Source organism: Acipenser ruthenus, chromosome 7 (genome assembly GCF_902713425.1).
Source record: "Acipenser ruthenus chromosome 7, fAciRut3.2 maternal haplotype, whole genome shotgun sequence".
NCBI lineage: Eukaryota > Metazoa > Chordata > Actinopteri > Acipenseriformes > Acipenseridae > Acipenser > Acipenser ruthenus.
Window position 1 is genome coordinate 8,830,916 of NC_081195.1, and position 21,452 is coordinate 8,852,367.

A 21,452-nucleotide genomic window follows, 5' to 3' on the forward strand; every position below is an offset into this window, starting at 1 on the left:
AACCAAACCAGGTAACTACAGACCAATAAGCCTGACTTCTATTATATGTAAACTTATCGAAACTATAATAAGATCCAAAATGGAAAATTACCTATATGGTAACAGTATCCTGGGAGACAGTCAGCATGGTTTTAGGAAAGGGAGATCGTGTCTAACTAACCTGCTTGATTTTTTTGAGGATGCAACATTGACAATGGATAATTGCAAAGCATATGACATGGTTTATTTAGATTTCCAGAAAGCTTTTGACAAAGTCCCGCATAAAAGATTAATCCTCAAACTGAACGCAGTAGGGATTCAAGGAAATGCATGCACATGGATTAGGGAGTGGTTAACATGTAGAAAACAGAAAGTACTGATTAGAGGAGAAACCTCAAAATGGAGCGAGGTAACCAGTGGTGTACCACAGTATTAGGTCCTCTGCTATTACTAATCTACATAAATGACTTAGATTCTGGTATAGTAAGCAAACTTGTCAAATTTGCAGACGACACAAAAATAGGAGGAGTGGCAAACACTGTTGCAGCAGCAAAGGTAATTCAAAATGATCTAGACAGCATTCAGAACAGGGCAGACACATGGCAAATGACATTTAACAGAGAAAAGTGTAAAGTACTGCATGCAGGCAATAAAAATGTACATTATAAATACCATATGAGAGATACTGAAATTGAAGAAGGAATCTATGAAAAAGACCTAGGAGTTTATGTTGACTCAGACATGTCTTCATCTCGACAATGTGGGAAAGCTATTAAAAAAGGCCAACAAAATGCTCGGATTTATAGTGAAAAGTGTTGAATTTAAATCAAGGGAAGTAATGTTAAAACTTTACAATGCATTAGTAAGACTGTTCAGTTCTGGTCACCTCGCTACAAAAAGGATATTGCTGCTCTAGAACGAGTGCAAAGAAGAGGGACCAGAATTATTCTGGGTTTAAAAGGCATGTCATATGCAGACAGGCTAAAATAATTGAATCTATTCAGTCTTGAACAAAGAAGACTAAGCGGTGATCTGATTCAAGCATTCAAAATTCTAAAAGGTACTGACAATGTCGACCCAGGGGACTTTTTCTACCTGAAAAAAGAAACAATGACCAGGGGTCACAAATGGAGATTAGATAAAGGGGCATTCAGAACAGAAAATAGGAGGCACTTTTTTTACACAGAGAATTGTGGGAGTCTGGAACCAACTCCCCAGTAATGTTGTTGAAGCTGACACCCTGGGATCCTTCAAGAAGCTGCTTGATGAGATTCTGGGATCAATAAGCTACTAACAACCAAACGAGCAAGATGGGCTGAATGGCCTCCTCTCGTTTGTAAACTTTCTTATGTTCTTATGGTATCTGCATAGTAAAACCATGGGAAAAGCATGGGGTAAACAGAGGCAAAGGTAGTCCAGGCTGTCAACTACCTAGGAGGCGATCGCAGGCGGGTTTATTCCTTACACATAGAGGAAGACAACAGCTGCAGAGGAGATCAGTAATCAAAAAAACATCCCTGACGTTATAAAGTGTCATTTCACATTGCGTGGTCCAGGCGTGTAGGAGGACTCAGCCGGAGGGTTTGGATATGTGGGTGTTTCATCATTCAGCCACACAGAGTGGGTGTTTATTTTGGAGAGTGAGTAGTTATTTCGAAATCAGTACAGCCTTTAATTGCAAAGAAGATTTTTAGAAAATGCAACTCTGCTCTCTATCACAGTCACAACACAACCGACTCCATTCTGCTGCTCTGCCTGTTTAAATGCTGCCCTATCATAAAACTGTCATTAAAAGAAAACTAAAACTTAATATGCCACCCATCCACAATCTCCTTTTAATTCTTTAGTAATGTTATCGAATGACAACAAGAACATTTACTTATTTACAAACCGTATATTTCCAAGAAATGTGTTAAGCAACAGCTCCCATTAGTTTCATATACCTCTGAGGAATGGTCATGTGACCTCCAAACACAAACAGGGCTTCAAACAAGAAGATGGAAGTAAGGAAGTGTGTTATTTTCTATTGACATACTTACATTCCACCAACAATATAACAAAAGTAACAATATTGCTGTTTTGTATACTGCCTGTATGTATGTATGTAATTTGATTGGAGTGAGTGTGTACACTTAGCCCACTATATTTTTTACACAGACACGCGTGGGTCAGAAGTTGATTGCATTTCTATCTGTCACAGGCAGTACATGAGCTTCCTAACTGTACGCACGCATGTCGCGGGGTTTTGCACAAACACTGTTAGGCACAGGCAAATCAGAATTTGAATAGTGCAATGCCATAGAAAGAGGAAGAAAGCGGTTTGAACACTGCGCACACATGGCAACGGGAAGTTCGGGGCTTCACAGTAATCATTATTAAAACAACGTGAAGTCAAAAACACAGCCTGCACAGGACTAACAAAGACACTTAGCTTGAATAAAGGACCACTCACTAAAAATTACCTAGGCAATACTACCGGGTTTAGCATTCAAACATGATTATTTGCATAATACGGTTTTTTAATTTATTTGTTTAATAATCCAAGTGGATTCCAAGCTGATGCCAAACGGTTCCTTTTGAGATTTACTATGCACACATGTGAAATAAAATTGAATTTAGCTTGAACAAAAAAAAAAAAATCTTTGTACATAAAAAAACAATGCAAATAAAATATTTGTAATCCATTTTTAATGAATATAAAAAATAGCAGAAAGTAAAAAAATAAAAAGACACGAAACTCAAGCAGAGGGCTGCGCCGCCTGAACACCTCACCGTGTGGCGTTGCAGTTACCCAGCTCGAACAGCACGTCTCCGCTTCCCCAAGTCGCTCCTCTCAACTGCTCTCCCTACATAGCAAGCACAGAGGAAGTCTCGCGTTGTTGGACTTTTCTCTCTACCTCCCCTCCCCTCTATCTCATTTCTCTCTCACTCTCTCTTTTCTGAGCGTATGAGAGACTCGGTGACTGTATCTCCTCCCGAACCAAACTCGAAACGCTGCAGTCATTGAAAACAGGCGATACATTCCTGCTCAACAACATGGCTACTATCGTTACCTCGACCCGGTTTACAGACGAATACCAGCTATACGAAGAACTCGGGAAGTAAGCGTTTTTGCTAAATGTATACGTGTGCGATATTTCTGTCAGTCTAGGCGTGTGTGTGCACAGACATACATAGAGACGAACACGAGATCAACATGATCGTCTGGAAGAGAAGAGGGCTAGCTAGCTTGTCAAAAACACATACATACCCGAATCGAGCAAACGCGAGTCTCATTCTTAACACCTAGATACATTGGTTTGAATGCAACTCATTCTTTCCGGAGTGTGCAATTTAATGTTTTATTTTGCAAAGAGGGCGGATAATAATAATAATAATAATAATAATAATAATAATAATAATAATAATAATAATAATAGTGATAATACAGTGGCACACTAATTTTCTAATTTGGCTGGTGAACGCCTGGTCTAGTCCCTTTTTCTTGAGGTGCTGTGGGTTTTGTACACGGTATCTATTAATTAAGAGCACCCCCAAGCCTTTTAAGACGCATTCTGAGTCGCAGCTGCAGGCATTGTTATTTTCATTTTCATTCCTTTATTATATTTACGACAGTATGTGTTGTGCTGCATTTGTGTTATTATTGGGCATTTTGGGTAATGCCTCGCAGGTCACAGAAACTGATAAGGTGTGTGATAGTACATACTCGTGTTAATATTGCAGGTGCCACAGTGTAATTCTCCTATCTATCTATCTATCTATCTATCTATCTATCTATCTATATGTATATGTCCTCAAGCACGCATATGTCTGTACATGAATATTGTATGTGAATGATGATCTAACGCTACAGTGTATCGGCCTCGCCTTGCGCTTGTCAAGCATATTGTATCATTTTAAATATATAAATAATATGCACAGCTTTAGTCGATCCGGTATTAAATAATATTTGTAAAACGAGAACTGCAGTAAACATGGATTTTAATGTGTGTGTGTGTGTGTGTGTTTTAAACATGCCCTTGTGGTATGTATTGTTGTGCTGGTCCCCCTTGTCCCTGAATTCCCAACGCACCGGCTATTTATTGCGATTGTCATTTTATAGGATGGACCGTGGCACTATTTAGTTTAACTTTTTAAATAAATGCTACTATATTGCAACTGACTGGGGATTTAGTCTCACGGTTACATTTAATGACACTATGTAGCGATGGTTGTATTACATATTATGAATGTGTATTTATTATTATTATTACTACGACTACTACTACGACTACTACTACTACTACTACTAATAATAATAATAATAATAATAATAATAATAATATTTGTTGACAGCAAGTGTCCATTTCAATTGGCGGCTGTCTAACGTATAAGTACCCATGGATTCATAGCACTGTATTTACAGCCAAGTCGGTTTTTATTCTATGGTCTTTGTGTAGCTGTACGGTAGTGTAATTAATCCCCAGACAGCGCTCTGTGCTGCAGTACTGTGGCGATTTGCAGATGAGTTTTAGAGGCATCTATGCCACGCATTTTTATTTTTCAATAGCAATATTTTTCTATCCTTTTTTATATGGTATAATAAACTATTTACATAACCTCGCATATCCCTCTGACATATAAACGTTTCTTTCCTGTTTCTCACTTATTTATTTCTATATTTATTCTAGGGGTGCATTCTCCGTGGTTCGCAGATGTGTGAAGAAATCTACCGGCCAGGAATATGCAGCTAAGATTATCAACACTAAAAAACTTTCGGCAAGAGGTAAGACCCATTCAAAATGTCTTATTTCATTAAACAAAATGTCGGGTTGATTAATTGATGTTTTATTTTAATTTGTGTTATTGTTATTAAATAATTGAGTTTGGATGCGGTTTTGTGTTTCTTGTCTGCTGGAGACTGAAGTGGGAGTGAAGGGAACCCAAAAGCGACAACAAAAACAAATGGAAAGGGTTTAGCTTAGAATTTGTTAAAATGTGTTTTTTTGTGGTGTATGTCATTGCGTAGGTTGTACATGTAGGTTTAGTGTTACTCTGGCTACTGTGCGGCTCTAGCTTGTAGCGTCTGTCTGTGCTGCTGAAAAGGATCCGCTTGCACTTTACTCCAAGCAGAGACGTTTCCCGACAGCTGCAATTAGCACTTCTGCCATACCTAAGGGACCGTCAGCCAAGTCGTACCTTGATGTGGAGCATGAAATACGCTACTGCATAGGTTAAACTGCCGAGTACCTTTTATTTTTCCCCCCCATATGTATTTGTGTGTTGTTACCGGAATTGAAAATGTTAATTCTCCCTAAAATTCCAGAGCGCTGTGCTTTTTTTTTTTTTTTTTTCCTGGTGGGCGCTAGGGAGGGCTTGAAACAAACGTAGGTGCCTGGAGCAGTCTTATTAGTACAGGTCCCTTATTTAATGTTACGCCGTGCGTTCTCGGCCTTGGCCTAAAGCAAAAGGCTGAATCACGGAGATTTAAATGAATAAATAAATAAATAAAAACACGTGCTGGCAGTCAGCTATGTAATGTTAGTTTGCTAGTTTTATTTTATTTATTTTTATGTATTTATTTATTTCACTTTGTGATAAGTAGTTGCACAAATCCCCATCCTCCAGGCATCTGTGGTCGGTTCATAAAGTAAAATAATTATTCATATTTTAACAAAACGTTGTGTGTATAGATGATAATTGACCACCCCATATACACACAGATAGCTGCTCCCTGTGCATGAGGTATCAGGACCCTACCGCAGTGATGGAAATAAGACTGCGTTTCCAGGTTTGACTTGGGCTTAACAAGACACACCTGATTTTATCTGAATGCACCATGTGTACACTGTGGCTAACCATGCAGTAGGAGTCTTCTTTCCATCACTGCTAGCTGCTGAGCCTCACACCGGTCCAGGGTGCATTCTGTACAAGAAGTAGGTTTATAGTGTGGTGGTGGGGGTGGCAGGAGGGTTTGGTTTCACACCTGTGTCAAAAATAAAGAAGCCTGGCAAAGTGAACCAATCTTTAGATGAGGAGAATGGTAAGAGTTTTGCTGATCCCATATGAGAAACACATTTTAACAGCTATGGCGCTTTGGGGGGTGGGGTGTGCAGTGGCAGAGACATGATTGATGTGAATGGTTTAATTTAATAAGGAGTATACATGCACGCTTGTTAAGGGAACTGCCTGAACAGAAATAGAAGAGCAATTATGGAACACATTTCACCTACAAGATTCATTTCGTTCACACCGAAAAACTACAAAAAGATGCAGCAATTAATTGACCCACAGTTGCTAAAGGTGGTCCTGTTATCAATGTTGAATTCACACACCAATTCCAGTCTCATCTGTAACATTGGCTTCTGTGCACAGATCTAGAACTCAGGAGACTAGAGCAGATTCTGAATATCGAACTTTGTTCTTCATGAAAACAATCTTTTATCTAAGTCATGATTTGAAACCTTTGTGAATAGGGCCTCTTGTCTAGTATGATTCCTTCTCAATTGAGGATCGTTTGGTTTAGAATTAAGGCAGTAATCGTGTGTAGTGTGACAGACAGAGAGAGGGACACGATCAATGTATAGATCCCCATTTTTGAAATGGAGACCCTAAAAGAAAGTTTCGTTGAAAAGATGTTGGGTACAGGACAAGCTAGCTAATGTGTACCTCGTATTATATTATAGTCCTGAGAATCTTTATGTTGGTTCATAGATTTAAAAAAAAAAAAAAAAAAAGGAAAAGAAGAGAAAGTGATTATTGAATTTCAACTACAAGGATAGATAGATACACTTCTTCACAGCACAGGAACCAGGTAGGTCACATGGCCTGATTGCAGCCTGACCATTGGTGAAGTGAGCTTGAACTGCAACATAACAGGAAGTGATTAGGTACCAGGAAGCAGCAGCAGCAGCAGCGTTGTCTTTGAGATTTCTGCACATTCCAAATGTAGTTATAAAATACAAGCGACACCAGAGGTAAGGGATCTTCAAAACCTTGTTTGGCTCTCCATTTAAGAGGTTAAAAAATGCTCTGGCCCCAGTCCAGTTACTGGTTTTCAAATCCGAGTGCTCCATGAATTGATCCAGACTAGTCTGGCTGCAGCTGTCCGCAGTGCTGGGAGGGGTCCAATGCTGGGAGCTGGCATGCAGCTGCTCAGGGCATTATGGGAAGCGCAAACACTTCTGAATTATTAAACGACAGTTAAAGAACAATAATCCTCACACAAATAGAAAAACCATTCTTTACAGCTGTTTATCGGCACATCACTCAGCCTGTCTGAGGACATTTAGACGTGATGTCATCAGGGTGAAGTCCTGCCAGTTTGCTTGCAAAAAGCTTCTAGGAATGGTGGGGGGTTGGAAGGGATGGGTTCCAGCAAAAATGCTTTAGAAATGCATCATTAAAGGTGCCGTGTAACCATGGCTTTCAAAACCACTGTACCTCTGTCGTATTATCTGCAGCAGGGGGTAGTGAAGACACCCTCTCACCTCAGTGTGCTTTAGAGTGTGTCAGATACCCAGGGAACTGGTTTACCCCTTTGCCAGATGTTCTTGATCACAATCTGGGCGTGTCAGGGCTAGGCGCCTGTCTGTGTGTCGTTCCGTCTTCATGTAGGTACAGGTGTTGCACCTAAAACACATGTTTGCATGTTGGTTATCTAGTGGTGATTACACATGGTCAGTACATTCATTAGTTATTGACAGTATAAGAACGAGTGGTATATGGGAGGAGGAAACTGTTCCATCTTCACAGGGATGTATTTACAGTGGAAGCGAGTCAGGCTAATTTGCTTTGTCATGATCGCTCTAATTGTGTTTTATAGCCGAGGCGGGGCTGGTGGGTGTTGCTGATAGACTTGCTGTTTTGCAGTTCCTCTGTTTCAGGGATGGAAATAAGACTCCTATTGCATAGAAGTTTTATCCATTCCAGGTTTTACTACAAGCTTGATTTTTATGAATGAACTTTATACCTAGTATTGCATTTTGCTGAGTGCACTTATTGCCATCCCCTTAAACTTTTCCACAGTAAAAGCGCAACAAAGTGTAATAAAGCACAGTAAAGCATAGGTTAGAATTGTAAAGCACAGATAGGTATAGTAAAAAAACAAACCATTGTAAACTAACCCTTATGTTAACTAACCCTTTGTCACAGTAAAACACAGCAAAGTGTAATAAAGCACAGTGAAGGCATGGTAAAGCACAGCTAAGCATTGTAAAGAATAGCAAGGAATGGTAAAGCATATTAATAAACCTGGCAAACCAGGGTAAACTATGGTAAATGCATAGTATAACCATGGTAAAAGCATGGGGAGGGGGGACCTCAAATATACCATGCAGATTTACTGGGGTAAACTTTTATAACGTGATCTGAATGCTGGAAGTTGGCATCTCCCGATTCCTCCAGAGCATCCTGTGAAGTGGGACCCCCCCTTTTTCTGAGTCTCCCCAGCGCTTCTCCGAGCTCCATTGGCTGAAACTGGTAACGTTCCAGTTAATGGTGCATATTTCATGAGACAAATGCATTATGGTGAATCTTTAATGAAGCAGGGCTGGTAATGGGGAGACGATGCACTGCGGACGATTCTGTCTGTCTGCGAACGATTCTGCAGGAAGGCTGAGCAGCTCCCTCGCTCGAATGCTGTGGAGAGAGAGAGAGAGAGAGGACGCTGTCGTTCACGCTCACTCTCCTGTGGGCCAGGGCTTGCAGTAGAGCTGCATCCATTCAGAGTTCTGTGAACCCTGATTTTCACCCTCACCAAAATATCATGCACTCCGTTTACAGTATAGGATTTACCAAAATATCATGCACTCCGTTTACAGTATAGGATAAAGACAGTTTCTCGCAGTTTTCAATACAGAAACACCTCATGTTCATACCAGAATATATACCAATCTCCTGTAAGTCCTTCTAAAAGTGCCCCATAGTGAAAGCACTGCAAAGTGGAATAAAGCACAGTGAAAGCGTAGCTAAGCATTGTAAAGAATAGCGAGGTATGGTAAAGCATATAAATGACTTTCCAGGGAATAATTACGATACAGTTCCAGTGAATGTTTCAGTATGTGTCATACAGTACTGTACTGTTGATACCATCTATGGAGGGCTGATAGTGCTAGCTCATTGGCTTTGATGCCAGGGCAGGAGCGCACTACACTGTTATGGATCTCCACCTGCTGGCTGATGAGTTAATAATACTGACATCCGCATTAGACCTGTTCTCGCCTCTCAACTACAGAGCCAGCAGTTGAATGGTAAGACATACTGTATTTACCTGACATGCATACAGTGGTTTTGTTTTACCATAACTACTGTCTGGCATCCTTTGTTTTGTTGTTAATTCAGTGGGTAAAGTAAGGCCTTCAAAACCAATTTTTACCTCTGGGATATTTTCAACTTTAATACAGTCTTATACATAATGGCTTTGATAATGTTTTGCAAATCAACGAAAGCCCAAAATACTCAATTTTGAATGGATATCCAAACATCAAAACCACATGATCTTTCCAGGGACGGAAATAAGACTCCTATTGCACAGCAGTTTCACCCGTTCCGGGTTTTACTACAAGCTTGATTTTTATGAATGAACTCTATACCAAGCTTGATTTGATGATGATGATGATGATGATGATGATAATAATAATCTGTATTTTTATATAGCGCCTTTCAGAGTGGACCACCATCACAAAGCGCTTTACAGAGCTAGGCTGTGAACTGTGCATTATATGCAGTCACTTACAAAAGGACATTGTTCAGTGTTCAAACAATTTGTTAAATAATTATGATGATAGTCATTCATTGCTGTGAGTGTCAAATAGGAAGGCCGTTAACTTTCAACAGCGAAGAAGTATGGTAACGAGAGACTGCTCTACAGTGCAGCAAAGATAACACCACTTGAAATGACTAATGGCATGTATAATGTATACTAAATATTTATAACATATATCATTAGTTCTCATGAAATAGCACTGCTGTTGCAGTACTTTGTGCTGAAAGATATAAAAATGTAATTCTGTGCTTTAGGATATGTTGTGTTTCCCTGACAGCGCTTCACATTGAGTGACGCTTGCGGTGTAAAAGCAACTTGACAGAATCAGAGTCCGCCGGAAACTGAAACTTTGACACAAAGCACTTGGTGTGAAAAGATCTTTAGACTGTTACAAGGCGGCTGCTGCTGGTGGTTACTGTGTTTCTTCCATTTGAATGGGTTTAAAATATCACAAAGAGGTGTCCCCACCAGCGCTGAGCGTTGAGTCAGAATCCTCCGGAGACGTTGCTTCCTGCGACATCAGAATCCACATGTGCAAACAAGGGAGGAACAATGGGGTGAACGCTCCCGGTCCGATCGGGTGAAACAGGGCTACTGTGTGCGAGATCTCATCACTGCAGCAGGACAGGAAGATAAATGACCTGTTGATGTATTGATCTTACCTGCTGTCGATTTGGAAGTTGCATTCATTCAAATCTAACAGCAGAATGACTGGATCATGCCGTTCCGTCTCACGCCGTCGCGTTGCTGAGCAGAATGCTGAGCTCAATCACAGAAAAGCAATTCTCCGATATCCGCTGTTAAATATAAGTTTAAACATGCTTTCTTCATAATTCGCCTTGTCATTTAAACAGCATGCTCCATAAACAGAGCTCGTCCAGGTTATTGAGCCCCCTCCTCATTCGTGGAATAACTACAGTATTCTGTGAAGTCTCCTCTGTATATATTTTTACATGCTGCTCTTTTTCAGCCCAGTATCTAGTATCTAGTATCTAGTATCTAGTATCTGTTTGATCTCTAAACCTTGTCAAGTAGTTCTTACTTTTCCCGTTGGGAATCTGCAGGGTTATGGATCGTGGTCCGGGATGGCACTGCAGACAACAAGTTGCTTCTGTCCATTTTGAAAAGGAGGGTTAATCTGTAATTTAATGACAGCAATGACGGCCTTACCTTCCGACAAGGCACTGTGCTACCAAGACAGCAGTGTCCTCCAATCAGGGCTCCAGCGCTAAACCCTGTAACTGCGTGTTCTTGTATGGAGAAAAGCTGCTGTGTTTATGTAACAAACCCGTTTCTTGAACCAAACACAAATGTAAAGATCTGCCCGGCAACACATAATGCATGGCCTGGGAGGATGTTTTCAAGCCTGGATTGGAAGTACAATGTGGCACAGTATTGCGTCGTGTGATTCACCAAATAAGCCCCATGTGTAGTTGCAGCAGTCCAACTGCATTCTGCAGTTGTGAGTTTTACACCAGTTTTCAGGCACACTGTCTCGCTTATTTCACTTTCTCACACTTTCTGTCTCACTCTTACACGCACACATATTCTTGTCAAGTAGACAAACAATTTGGCACCTGGTTCACACACACCCCCTCCCTCTCTCCCTCCCTCTCTCTCTCTCTCTCAGTCTTTCACAGTGACAAACACCCTCCCTCCCTCCCTCTCACAGTGATTCGTGCTCAAGCCTTGCTGGGGTGCTGCTGGAGGAAGCAGGTCCAGGGGCAGCTTCCCTCGTACCCTCACTGTGTCACCTACACAGGGCAGTGTGACCTCTCCATCACCTCTCTCTCTCTCTGTTCGAACACAGGGGCAGTGCCCTCTCTCGTTCTTGTCTTTACCACTTTATTGTTTATTATTATTATTATTATTATTATTATTATTATGCAAAGCGACGTAGAGACTAGGGGGTGAACTATACATGACTATGCTGTAGTCACTTGGAACAGGACCTTGGTTTTATGTCTCATCTGAAGGACAAGACAACGCTGTTGTTGTGTTTGGAGTAAAAGGTTTTGCTCCTGGTATGTGTCTGTCTGCAGTATAAATGAGTGTGAATGGGTTTCAATGTTGCAGTCTGGTTCTAGCAGTGTAGATGTGGTGCACTCTAGCATGCTCAACTCTTTAGCATACTGCACACAAAGCAGAGTCTTCCCATCACAAGGAATACAAAGAGTTAACCTGCTCCCGTTCAGCGAATTACCTCCCCAATGAACATCCGCACACAAGGAGAACATTTACAGGAAATCAGTATTGCTGCACAGTATTGAAATGTTCCTAGATAGTAGTACACCCAGAACCAAAGAAATGTGTACGTGTTGAGCTTTCTTTTGTAGTTTCAGTATGTTGTATAGTGCGACAGACTGCACTGATGATCTCTGAGCACGTGCTGTAAGCAATGCAACTACCTGTATCTTCAGATATTTGTTGTTTTAATGCTGTTCCTGACAGGTTGTCGGTGAACTCCTGATAGTCAGCTCAGTGAGATATTAAAATGGTTAGACTGTATATTGTTATAGTAGCTTATAAAGCAGCATAACTTGTGAATTTACATGAAAAATATAACACCCATGCATGGCCGTGTGATAATTACGTTACTAACCATTGCAAACATGTCTGCTTGTTGGCTCTGTGTTTGAACACTCCCTCCTGCCCCTCCCCCCCCCCGCCCCGTGCGTGCGTGCGTGTGTGTGCGTGTGTGTGTGCGCGCTCTTCCAGATATCAGGGCAGCACCAGAGGCTGGATGTCTCATTGTCGCTTTTTATTTTTTTCCTCGAGTCAGTGACGCTGCTCACCACAAGAAAGTGCACAGTATGCAAGCTTCCACATCAAACCCGTCGCGTTCAACTTGCTTTTAAACAGATCTTGTTCTACAAAAGAAAAACGGTGCTAGCGCAGCGGTAAATGCTATAGAAATATGGCCCTAAAAAGAAGACTTTGTCTTCTGGTTGTGTAAAGGCTAATCATTTTTTAAATCTGTGTTCTTATTTTTCTGTGCTGGGGAGGCATACGATATCTAATTCAATGCGTCAGAAATATACAGATTAATAGAAACCAAAAAAATCCAGTGTCGTCGGAAAAGGCAGCAGATTGCTAGCAGAGGTGATGTATAAGGACTGCCCAAGGACTGCCTTGTTTTTATTATTGCAGCAAATCCCCTTCCAATCCCTCTGTCAGTGTGGGGGTGGGGGTGCCTGATCGAGACTGACCCTCTGTTATGAATAATGACCCCTTGGTGCTTCTCTGCATGGTCCCTGATCCCTCCTGATCTCTGTCTCTCTCTCTCTCTCTGAAGGCAGCATCAGGCAGCTGCGCCTCGCTATGTTTTATTCATTGCTACCATATTCATTTGGGTTGAGGGGAAAAAAATTGCCATTTTAAATTGGCTAACAAAGTAGTACCATACATTTTCTCTGCCATGCACAGCCATAGCTGTCTTGGTCTCGGATGTGTGGTTCTGAATTAAACCAGTGTTTTAGCAAATATGTTTTTTCGTTTTAAAACATGATGGGCCATAATTTTAAAATGTTAATAATAATAATAATAATGATAATAATAATAATAATAAAAATAATAATAATAATATTTTTATTTTCATATAGCACCTTCCATAGTGGACCACCATCACAAAGCATTTTACAGAGGTAGGCTGTGATCTGTGCATTATTTGCAGAGTCACTTGCAATAGGACATTGGTTTAACATCTCACCTGCAGGATGGAGCACAAGGAGGTTAAGTGACTTGGACCTCTCGCTTGTCTTATTTGACGTGGCGCTGACCACGGTTTCAAATCCACTTCTTGGCACCAGCTATATAAAAACTGAAGTTCGATGTTGATTTCTGGTTTGCAAGCTTGGGAAGGTTCATGCAAAGCTGAGGAATCTTGTCCATGCAGTATCAGGGTGTGTGAGACACTTATCTATAAAATCATGAAACCAGCTTGTTCGCTGTACACCACCCCCACTGCCCAATTAGTCTCGTTACAAAACTGTACTGTACTTCAGGAAAGGGAAATGATCTGTGTTCTTTGTCCTTCATCCAGTCGTAACTGGTGAAAATCTCCCCTCTGATTGGCGGTCCCTTATACATACAAAACCAGAGCTGCCCTCTCAAGACAAACCAAACAATATTTTGACTCTTCGTAATTTTTTGAACTTTAAATTTTTCTTATTTTTTACTCTACTTTCTAGAAGTATCAAGCTCAGGTGTGTCTTATTAAACTCATAGCAAAACCAGGAATGGATCAGACTGCTATACAACGAGATTCTTATTTCCATCCCTGGAGCGGCATTAAAAAAAAAAAAGTTAGAGAAAAAAAAAAACTGAGCGATTTCAGCCTGTTGTGTCTTTCAGCCAGTTGAAGGAGACGATGATAACAGGCCACGGCTTCTACTGGTCCATAGTCTGAAGCAGCAGGTTCAGTCCCGAGTCCAGACAGAAGCTGACAGCAGCTAAGTGTCGAAGAGGGCGCCTTGCAGAGTGTGGACAGCAGTAAACGGTGCAGCGCAGTTAGATTGCAGTTTAGCTGAGTCTCTCTCTCTCTCTCTCTCTCTCTCTCTCTCTCTCTCTCTCTCTCTCTCTCTCTGGTGCTATGATCTGCATTGCAGGCGAGAGCCGCTGGTTCCTTCATGACTGGGGAGGGCGGTGGGATAATGTGGGGTGGGGTGGGGTGGCTCACTGGCTGGCTTGCTTTCACAACAAGCTGTGAGCCAGTAGTATCAGCTGTGTTGTCTTGTGGTGCTTATACAAAGAGACAGACAGTGGTTAGATCTGAGGGACTGGGAGGGAGGTGGGTGTTTTAGAGCTGAGAAAGTGTGCCCTGGAGGTTTGCAGGGAGGCAGAGGGCAGGGAGCCAGTGTGAAGTTGCTGCTTTGTTCTCGGTCGCTTGGGTGCCTTCCTCTTCAAGTATATCTCTCCCAGAGGACTCGCGCCCTCCTGCTTTATTTTTAGCGCTGCTCTCCTTGGTTACACTATCAGCTTGCAGGATTGAAAATATCATGCCGGCCTCCTCGAGCTTCCTATCGCAGCGACCCACGCCACTGCACCAAACTGCAGCCAGGCACAGCGGAGGGAGAGGGAGAGGGAGGTGTCTCAGGGTAAAATTAGGATGCAGAGACACTCTTTTGCAGTCTCTCTCTCAGTGCTAATTCTTTGCATCAATTGGCAACTTCTAGTTATGCAGGGGACACCACTCTTCATTTGTTCGTTCGTTCGTTCTTTCTTTCTTTCTTTCTTTCTTTCTTTGCTATATAGCCATAAGTGTAGAGTACAAATCCAAGGAGGTTATAATGATGAGGTTGTTTTATTCACTGGTGAGACCATACATGGAATATTGTGTCCAGTTCTGGTGAAAGGGACATTGGCCCTGGAGAGAGTCTAAGGAAAAGCAACTAGACTAATCCCACGACTTAATAGACTAAGCTATGAAGAATGGCTGAAAGAACCGAATCTGTTTAGCCTGGTGCACAGAAGAATCAGGGGGGACATATTTAAGCCAAACCATTACTTTAAGAGCAGGACAGAAACCAGGACCAGTGGACACAGTTGGAAATTAATGTGGAGATAGACTTAGGTCAGAGGGAAGGAGACACTTCACACAGATAGTGGTGGGAGTGTGGAATGGGCTACCTAGTCATGCTGTTGAGGCAGAATCACTTGGATCCTTTAAGATCAGTCAGCTACTCGGAACTGTACGAGTTTCTATGGGTCCAATGGCCTCCTCTCATTCGTAAATGTTCTTAAGTGTGTGAGCCTCTCTCTTCTGTACCAGCAGGAGAGCAAGTGGTTAGCTTCAGTCTCCATGGTGATTTTTTTTTTTCTTCCAATCAAGAAGGGTTTAGTCCTATTTTTTTTTTTTCAACAGGTGGCCAACTCAAACTGCTACCCACTCACTGCGTCAAAGAGGCAGTGGCAGCGAGCTGATAATTATAAGACAGGCCCACTCAAGCAGTTTGACTCATCTGTTGAGATTCAGTTTATGGGAAGGTGGGTTATACGGGGAAGAGCAGGGAGAGGGAGAGGGAGAGGGAGAGGGAGAGGGAGATAATGACATTTCTGTGGTGTGTAATAATGGACCTACTGAGTCAATAAAGCACAAGACCTGAGGCAGAGAAACTCGCCACAGCAGTGCCATTATCAGTATTACAAAACAGCTTTCAAAGTTATTTATATATTTACCTTCCTTTGTCTGAAATAATCATTGTAGTTTCTGAAAGAGGTAGCTTGTGTGAAGCATTTCATCAGTGATCAGTGGTTTTAGAACAGGTGTCATTAATTAGTGTCATCTGAGTAATAACTGAGCGGGTGACCTCCATAGAATAAAATGGGAGAGTATTGTCCGGTTGTTGTATAATATACAGTAACACATGGCTTGGGCTGGGTCGCTCTGATAAGGGCTGGCCTGTTATATGGAGCTCCAACCAGCTTGACTGAAGGAGCGGCTCCTCTATCTCGCCTATTACTGACCAACCTAACTTTAGAGCCACAAAGTGGAGAGCTGAAAACCTGAGACCCCTCCTGTGCACGGTCACAGTATTGCACCCTTTCCATTGGTGGCAGCGGTGGGATGTCTTGCATGCAAACGCATACTGATTACTGTGAAAGAGTTCGAGAGCAGGGCTCGAGCATCGCTGCGGCGCGGTTAATCAGTAAGCAGTGGGTTATAGAACGGGTGTCGTCTTCTCAGCCATACTTTATTTGCCATTCCGTTGAGTAATAACATATTGACTGACCTCCATAGAAAAGCAATGGGAGAGCAGGGTCCGGCTGTTTGTATACTCTGTTAGTGACCTTTGACTTTTTGCTTTACGGGTGATAAAGACCCAGCACTTCGAGATTTTGGCTTCATACTCTATGTGCAGCTGCATAAAGATTAACCCTTTATAAAGCTGCCACTGCTACTGTGCCCTGGTACTTCCCCTGGGATGCTTTGTTTTTGTTCCCAGTAACTCCTGTTTCCAGTTCCCAGTGATACTGGTATCCCTCCTGTGTATACACAGCTGATAGTTCTCTTTCTGTGTCTCTATGTGACCTATACAGTAATATATATCTATATATCTATCTATATATATATATATATATATATAGTAGACCCCCGTTAAGCCGTGTAGATTGGGACCGATTTGAGCCTGAATTTGTGAAAAACACGGATTCGCCAAAATTGATTTTACTGTTTGGGAAATCCCTGCGCTATTAATTAAACTCAGTAAATAAAATATAATGTTGTAACAATCGTCAAAATATATACTGTACATAATCAGCATTGTTCAGAGGAAGAGAGCGCTGGTTTAAAACAGACACTGATCTTGCTCTGAGTCTTTAATTGTTGTAACTGCTCTTCATATTCAGACTGCCAGGCTAAGAGAGTCTTAAGTCTGCTTTCTGCTCGCTTGTCTCTGGTTTCAGTAACTACGATACAGTACTGTCCGTTGGCTTGCACTAGACTGTACTCAATTGAATTAAATTAAATGATGACCGTCCGCTTCTACACAGGTACGCGCGAATACCCGCTTCCACAAAATCAGATGATTTCTGCACTATTACATTTTGATAATGTACTGTATTAAACCGCACGGATTATCGAAACACGAATTGTTGAAACACGGGTTAATGGGATTCTGCTGTAGTAGTAACACTCCCTGAGATCGTCAGTGGATGACGATGTGTTTGTTCTTGAGAATCTAGGTGTTATTTGTGAAATCCTGTTGCACCCAGCAGATGCTGAGAGGGGTGTATCTGACATAAGTCTCCCCCTCTCTCTTTCTCTCCTCCTCCTCCTCCTCCTCCTCTCTCTTCTGTATTACCTACCAGTGAGAATCCAATCCCGATGAAAGATAAAGACTAACACTTTAAAGGAGTGTTGATTCTTCTAGGCTGCCTATGTCTTCAGGTCTCCTGCTCATCTCTCTGCTTCTGACTTTTTTCATCTGTATTTTTTTTGTTATCTCTGTAGGTGGCAGAGGTTGCATTGTACTATTTAATCTCTGTTATAACCTAATTATATTTTAAACTAATGAACTATTCAGTGTGACCTAGTAGTGAGAGCTGAGAGACTGGGAGGGAGGACGGGAGGCAGTGTGAGGTACTGGTTAGAGCTGAGGGAATGTTTCTCTGAGCTGTATGTAAATTTGTGTACCGAGCTGTTTGTGCGTTTGTGTAATCCGCTGTGTGTGTGCGCGTTGTGATTGTGCACCGCACTGTGTGTGTGCGTGTTTGTGTACCACGCTGTGTGTGTGCGTTGTGATTGTGTAACACGCTGTGTGTGTGTGTGTGTGTGTGTGTGTGTGTGTGTGTGCGTGTGTTTGTGTACCACGTTGTGTGAGTCAGTGCTAAGCCCACGGATTGTTTTATTTTTAGTAATCTGTGCTGCCCTCACCTCCTGCCTCATTGTGGGTAAGTCTCTTAAAGCAGATAAACTGAGTAATCTCCCTCAGTTTCCTGTTCAGCTGTCTCCCTGCTCCCATTGTTTACATCCCTTCTGAACTGGGAACAGGGCCTCCCTCCCAGTCACCTACTGGGATTGCTGGCAGCTCGCACGGCACTGTGGTGATACTGGGTTCAAGTGCAGACCCTGTTCTTGTCATCACAGCCTCCCACCAGTTTTAATCTCGAGTCATTTCAGACATGTTTATTATCCCTCATGATTTTCTTCCCAAACCACATCGCACAGTTATGAAAATGGATACGTAAGTAGATGCCTATGGCTGGACAACCAGACTGGCGTCCCCGAATGAGAACGTCACATGGTTCGACCGCCATATTGGATCTCACGGAAATTTTGGGAATTTTTGCTCTTGCCGTTAAAAACAAGTTAAGGTGGAACTATGACAGATAGTGCAGCAATGGCCTATAAAAAACATATGTTCAATCGAGGTCAATTGAACAATTACTTTACCGCTACGCTGGATTGGCGCCAAATATTCAACAATCTTCTTGTCTTAAACCGCAACTTCAATCGACACCTAAATTGGCACGCATGTTCATGACCAGGTCCTTTTACCGTTTGTAAAATCCACGCTTTTTCGCTAAAAAACATGGCCGAGGTGCGCAAATAACCGTTTCACGACGGCTCTATTTTCATACATTCGTGCATAAATCCAAGGTACAATACACTACGGTCATGAAACTTTATATGACCATAGAGACTCACGTAAAGTACTGGTGATATGAAAATGCACAAAATTTGACACGGATGTAGAGGACTATGGGATGTTGTGCCATGGTCAATATGGCGGCCTTTGGTCACATGGTGTGGCAGCCATCTTAGATTTAATGACAGTTTCAGGGAATTTTCAAAAGTCTTCTCATATTTGTGCCAAAATTGACACAGTTAGCACAGCTGTGATGATAACGTTTCATCTATAATAACCAATGCACTTAAATTTCACGATAACTGCTTGGAAGCCTTTATAGTTGCTAGCAACTCTAGTTGTTATTATTATTACTATTATTAATATACAGTGCATGCTGTATAAAATAGCATGGACCTGCTCGACTAAGGATAAAGCTCAGAAACACAGAAAACTGTAAACTCCCAGTATGTAAAAACATGACTAGTTTTCAGTCCGTATGAGGATGCCACACCTTTAGGTCAATGTGCCATTTCCATGTAAAAATGAATGCCTTTGTATTGCTGGCCCATTGTCAGTGTGTGTCTGTGACTCAAAAAGCCCAGTTTGACAAGCCCAGTCCCAGCTGTGGTTCAGCTGCTGTATTTGCGTGCTGCTGACCTCTTGTTAACAACCACGCTGAAAGAACAATTTAAAAGAACAAAGGGGACTTCATCAATAACTTCAAATAATTAACTCAGTACTGAGTTCTCTATACTGGACTGTATTGAATTAGCTGCATCTTGGATCCTCAGTCCAGTACTGAGTTCTCTATACTGGACTGTATTGAATTAGCTACATCTCGGATCCCCAGTCCAGTACTGAGTTCTCTATACTAGACTGTACTGAATTAGCTGCATCTCGGATCCCCAGTCCAGTACTGAGTTCTCTATACTAGACTGTATTCAATTAGCGGGCTCTCAGATCCCCAGTACAGCACTGAATTCTCTGTAAAATCGCTCCCTGATAAAATGACTGCATTCATATTTAATATATCTTTTTTTTTGGGGGGGGGGTTGACAGAACTAATGTAAATAGTTTAATAAATAATCATTTTCACAGATTTAGTAAAACACCCTGTACGCAGCATGTCCTCAGGGTTAAGTGTGTTAGTGCTGTGTGCTTGCTGAGGTGGGGAGGCTCGCTCGCTCGCTCGCTCGTTCAGGGTTAAGTGTGTTAGTGCTGTGTGCTTGTTGAGGTGGGGAGGCTCACTCGCTCGTTCAGGGTTAAGTGTGTTAGTGCTGTGTGCTTGCTGAGGTGGGGAGGCTCGCTCGCTCGTTCAGGGTTAAGTGTGTTGGTGCTGTGTGCTTGCTGAGGTGGGGAGGCTCGCTCGCTCGTTCAGGGTTAAGTGTGTTGGTGCTGTGTGCTTGCTGAGGTGGGGAGGCTCGCTCGCTCGTTCAGGGTTAAGTGTGTTGGTGCTGTGTGCTTGCTGAGGTGGGGAGGCTCGCTCGCTCGTTCAGGGTTAAGTGTGTTAGTGCTGTGTGCTTGCTGAGTTTGGGAGGCTCGCTCGCTCGTTCAGGGTTAAGTGTGTTAGTGCTGTGTGCTTGCTGAGGTGGGGAGGCTCGCTCGCTCGTTCAGGGTTAAGTGTGTTAGTGCTGTGTGCTTGCTGAGGTGGGGAGGCTCGCTCGCTCGTTCAGGGTTAAGTGTGTTAGTGCTGTGTGCTTGCTGAGGTGGGGAGGCTCGCTCGCTCGCTTGTTCAGGGTTAAGTGTGTTAGTGCTGTGTGCTTGCTGAGGTGGGGAGGCTCGCTCGCTCGTTCAGGGTTAAGTGTGTTAGTGCTGTGTGCTTGCTGAGGTGGGGAGGCTTGTTCGCCCGCTCGTTGTTGTTCAGTGTGAAGCTGAGGGACCTGTCTGACAGGATCAGCCCACTCATGCAACAATGTGGATCTTGTGGCCACAAACTAAGACTGCCTGATCTGCACAGAGGAGAGGAATATTGAATGCTGTCACTGTTGTTCTTTGCTGTCCTGGATACCTCCAAATGGAGGGTGCACTCTTTTACTGGGAGAGGGGGCATAGGAAAAGCATGGCCAAAACTGCAAAAATACCGGGGTTCACTTTTGTAAGGGATGGGCGTGTGTTCAGGCAGAGAAACCTGTTCATTATGGCCATTCATCTATTTTTTTTTCTCTTCCTCCAAAAAACAATAGGGGCCGTTGGAAAAAACATACCTGGTTTTGTGCTCTGCAGTGTTGCTGCTGCTGCTGATGATGATAAAAGTAATAATACTTTAGTAGCATAAGTGCAATGCTGACCGTTCCATCTCTTTGCCCTTCTCTCGTTGTTCTGACTGCTGTTGCTGTGCACTTCTGGATTGTGGGAGTTGAACATCTGGCACAGTGTCTCTGACGCCCGTCTCTCTCTCTCTCTCTGACCTATGAACATTAAACTCTGTCCCTAATTGCCCGCTGAGAACTATTAATGTCTCTGGCAAGCCAGTGAATGGATTAGAGTGCGAGCAGGGGGACCAATTGAACAGACGAGCAGGGCTTCATTGAAGAGATCCAGGGATGGAAATAAGACTAGCATAGCATCACACACATACAAAACTACTAGGAGCAGCTACAGCTTTCTTTTCAGCACTAAATAAGAAAGGCAGAGATTATCATATTCTCTATGCAGTT

General features: G+C 42.4%; 1 protein-coding gene across 14 annotated transcripts in view; it reads left to right on the top strand.

Moving 5' to 3' along the window:
* The first annotated feature begins 2,768 nt into the window (after nucleotides 1–2,768).
* The window catches only part of LOC117415406 (calcium/calmodulin-dependent protein kinase type II subunit gamma-like), a 56,639-nt gene continuing 37,955 nt past the window's right edge, over nucleotides 2,769–21,452 (top strand). For 3 of the 14 annotated variants that reach the window (XM_034025689.3, XM_034025691.3, XM_034025693.3), the window contains exons 1-2: nucleotides 2,769–3,080; nucleotides 4,650–4,744. In XM_034025689.3, coding sequence (XP_033881580.1) covers nucleotides 3,016–3,080; nucleotides 4,650–4,744 — 160 coding nt within the window. In that variant the 5' untranslated portion in view covers nucleotides 2,769–3,015. The remainder of the gene's footprint in view (nucleotides 3,081–4,649; nucleotides 4,745–21,452) is intronic. The other 11 variants (XM_034025688.3, XM_034025690.3, XM_034025694.3 and 8 more) reach the window with 5 other exon arrangements.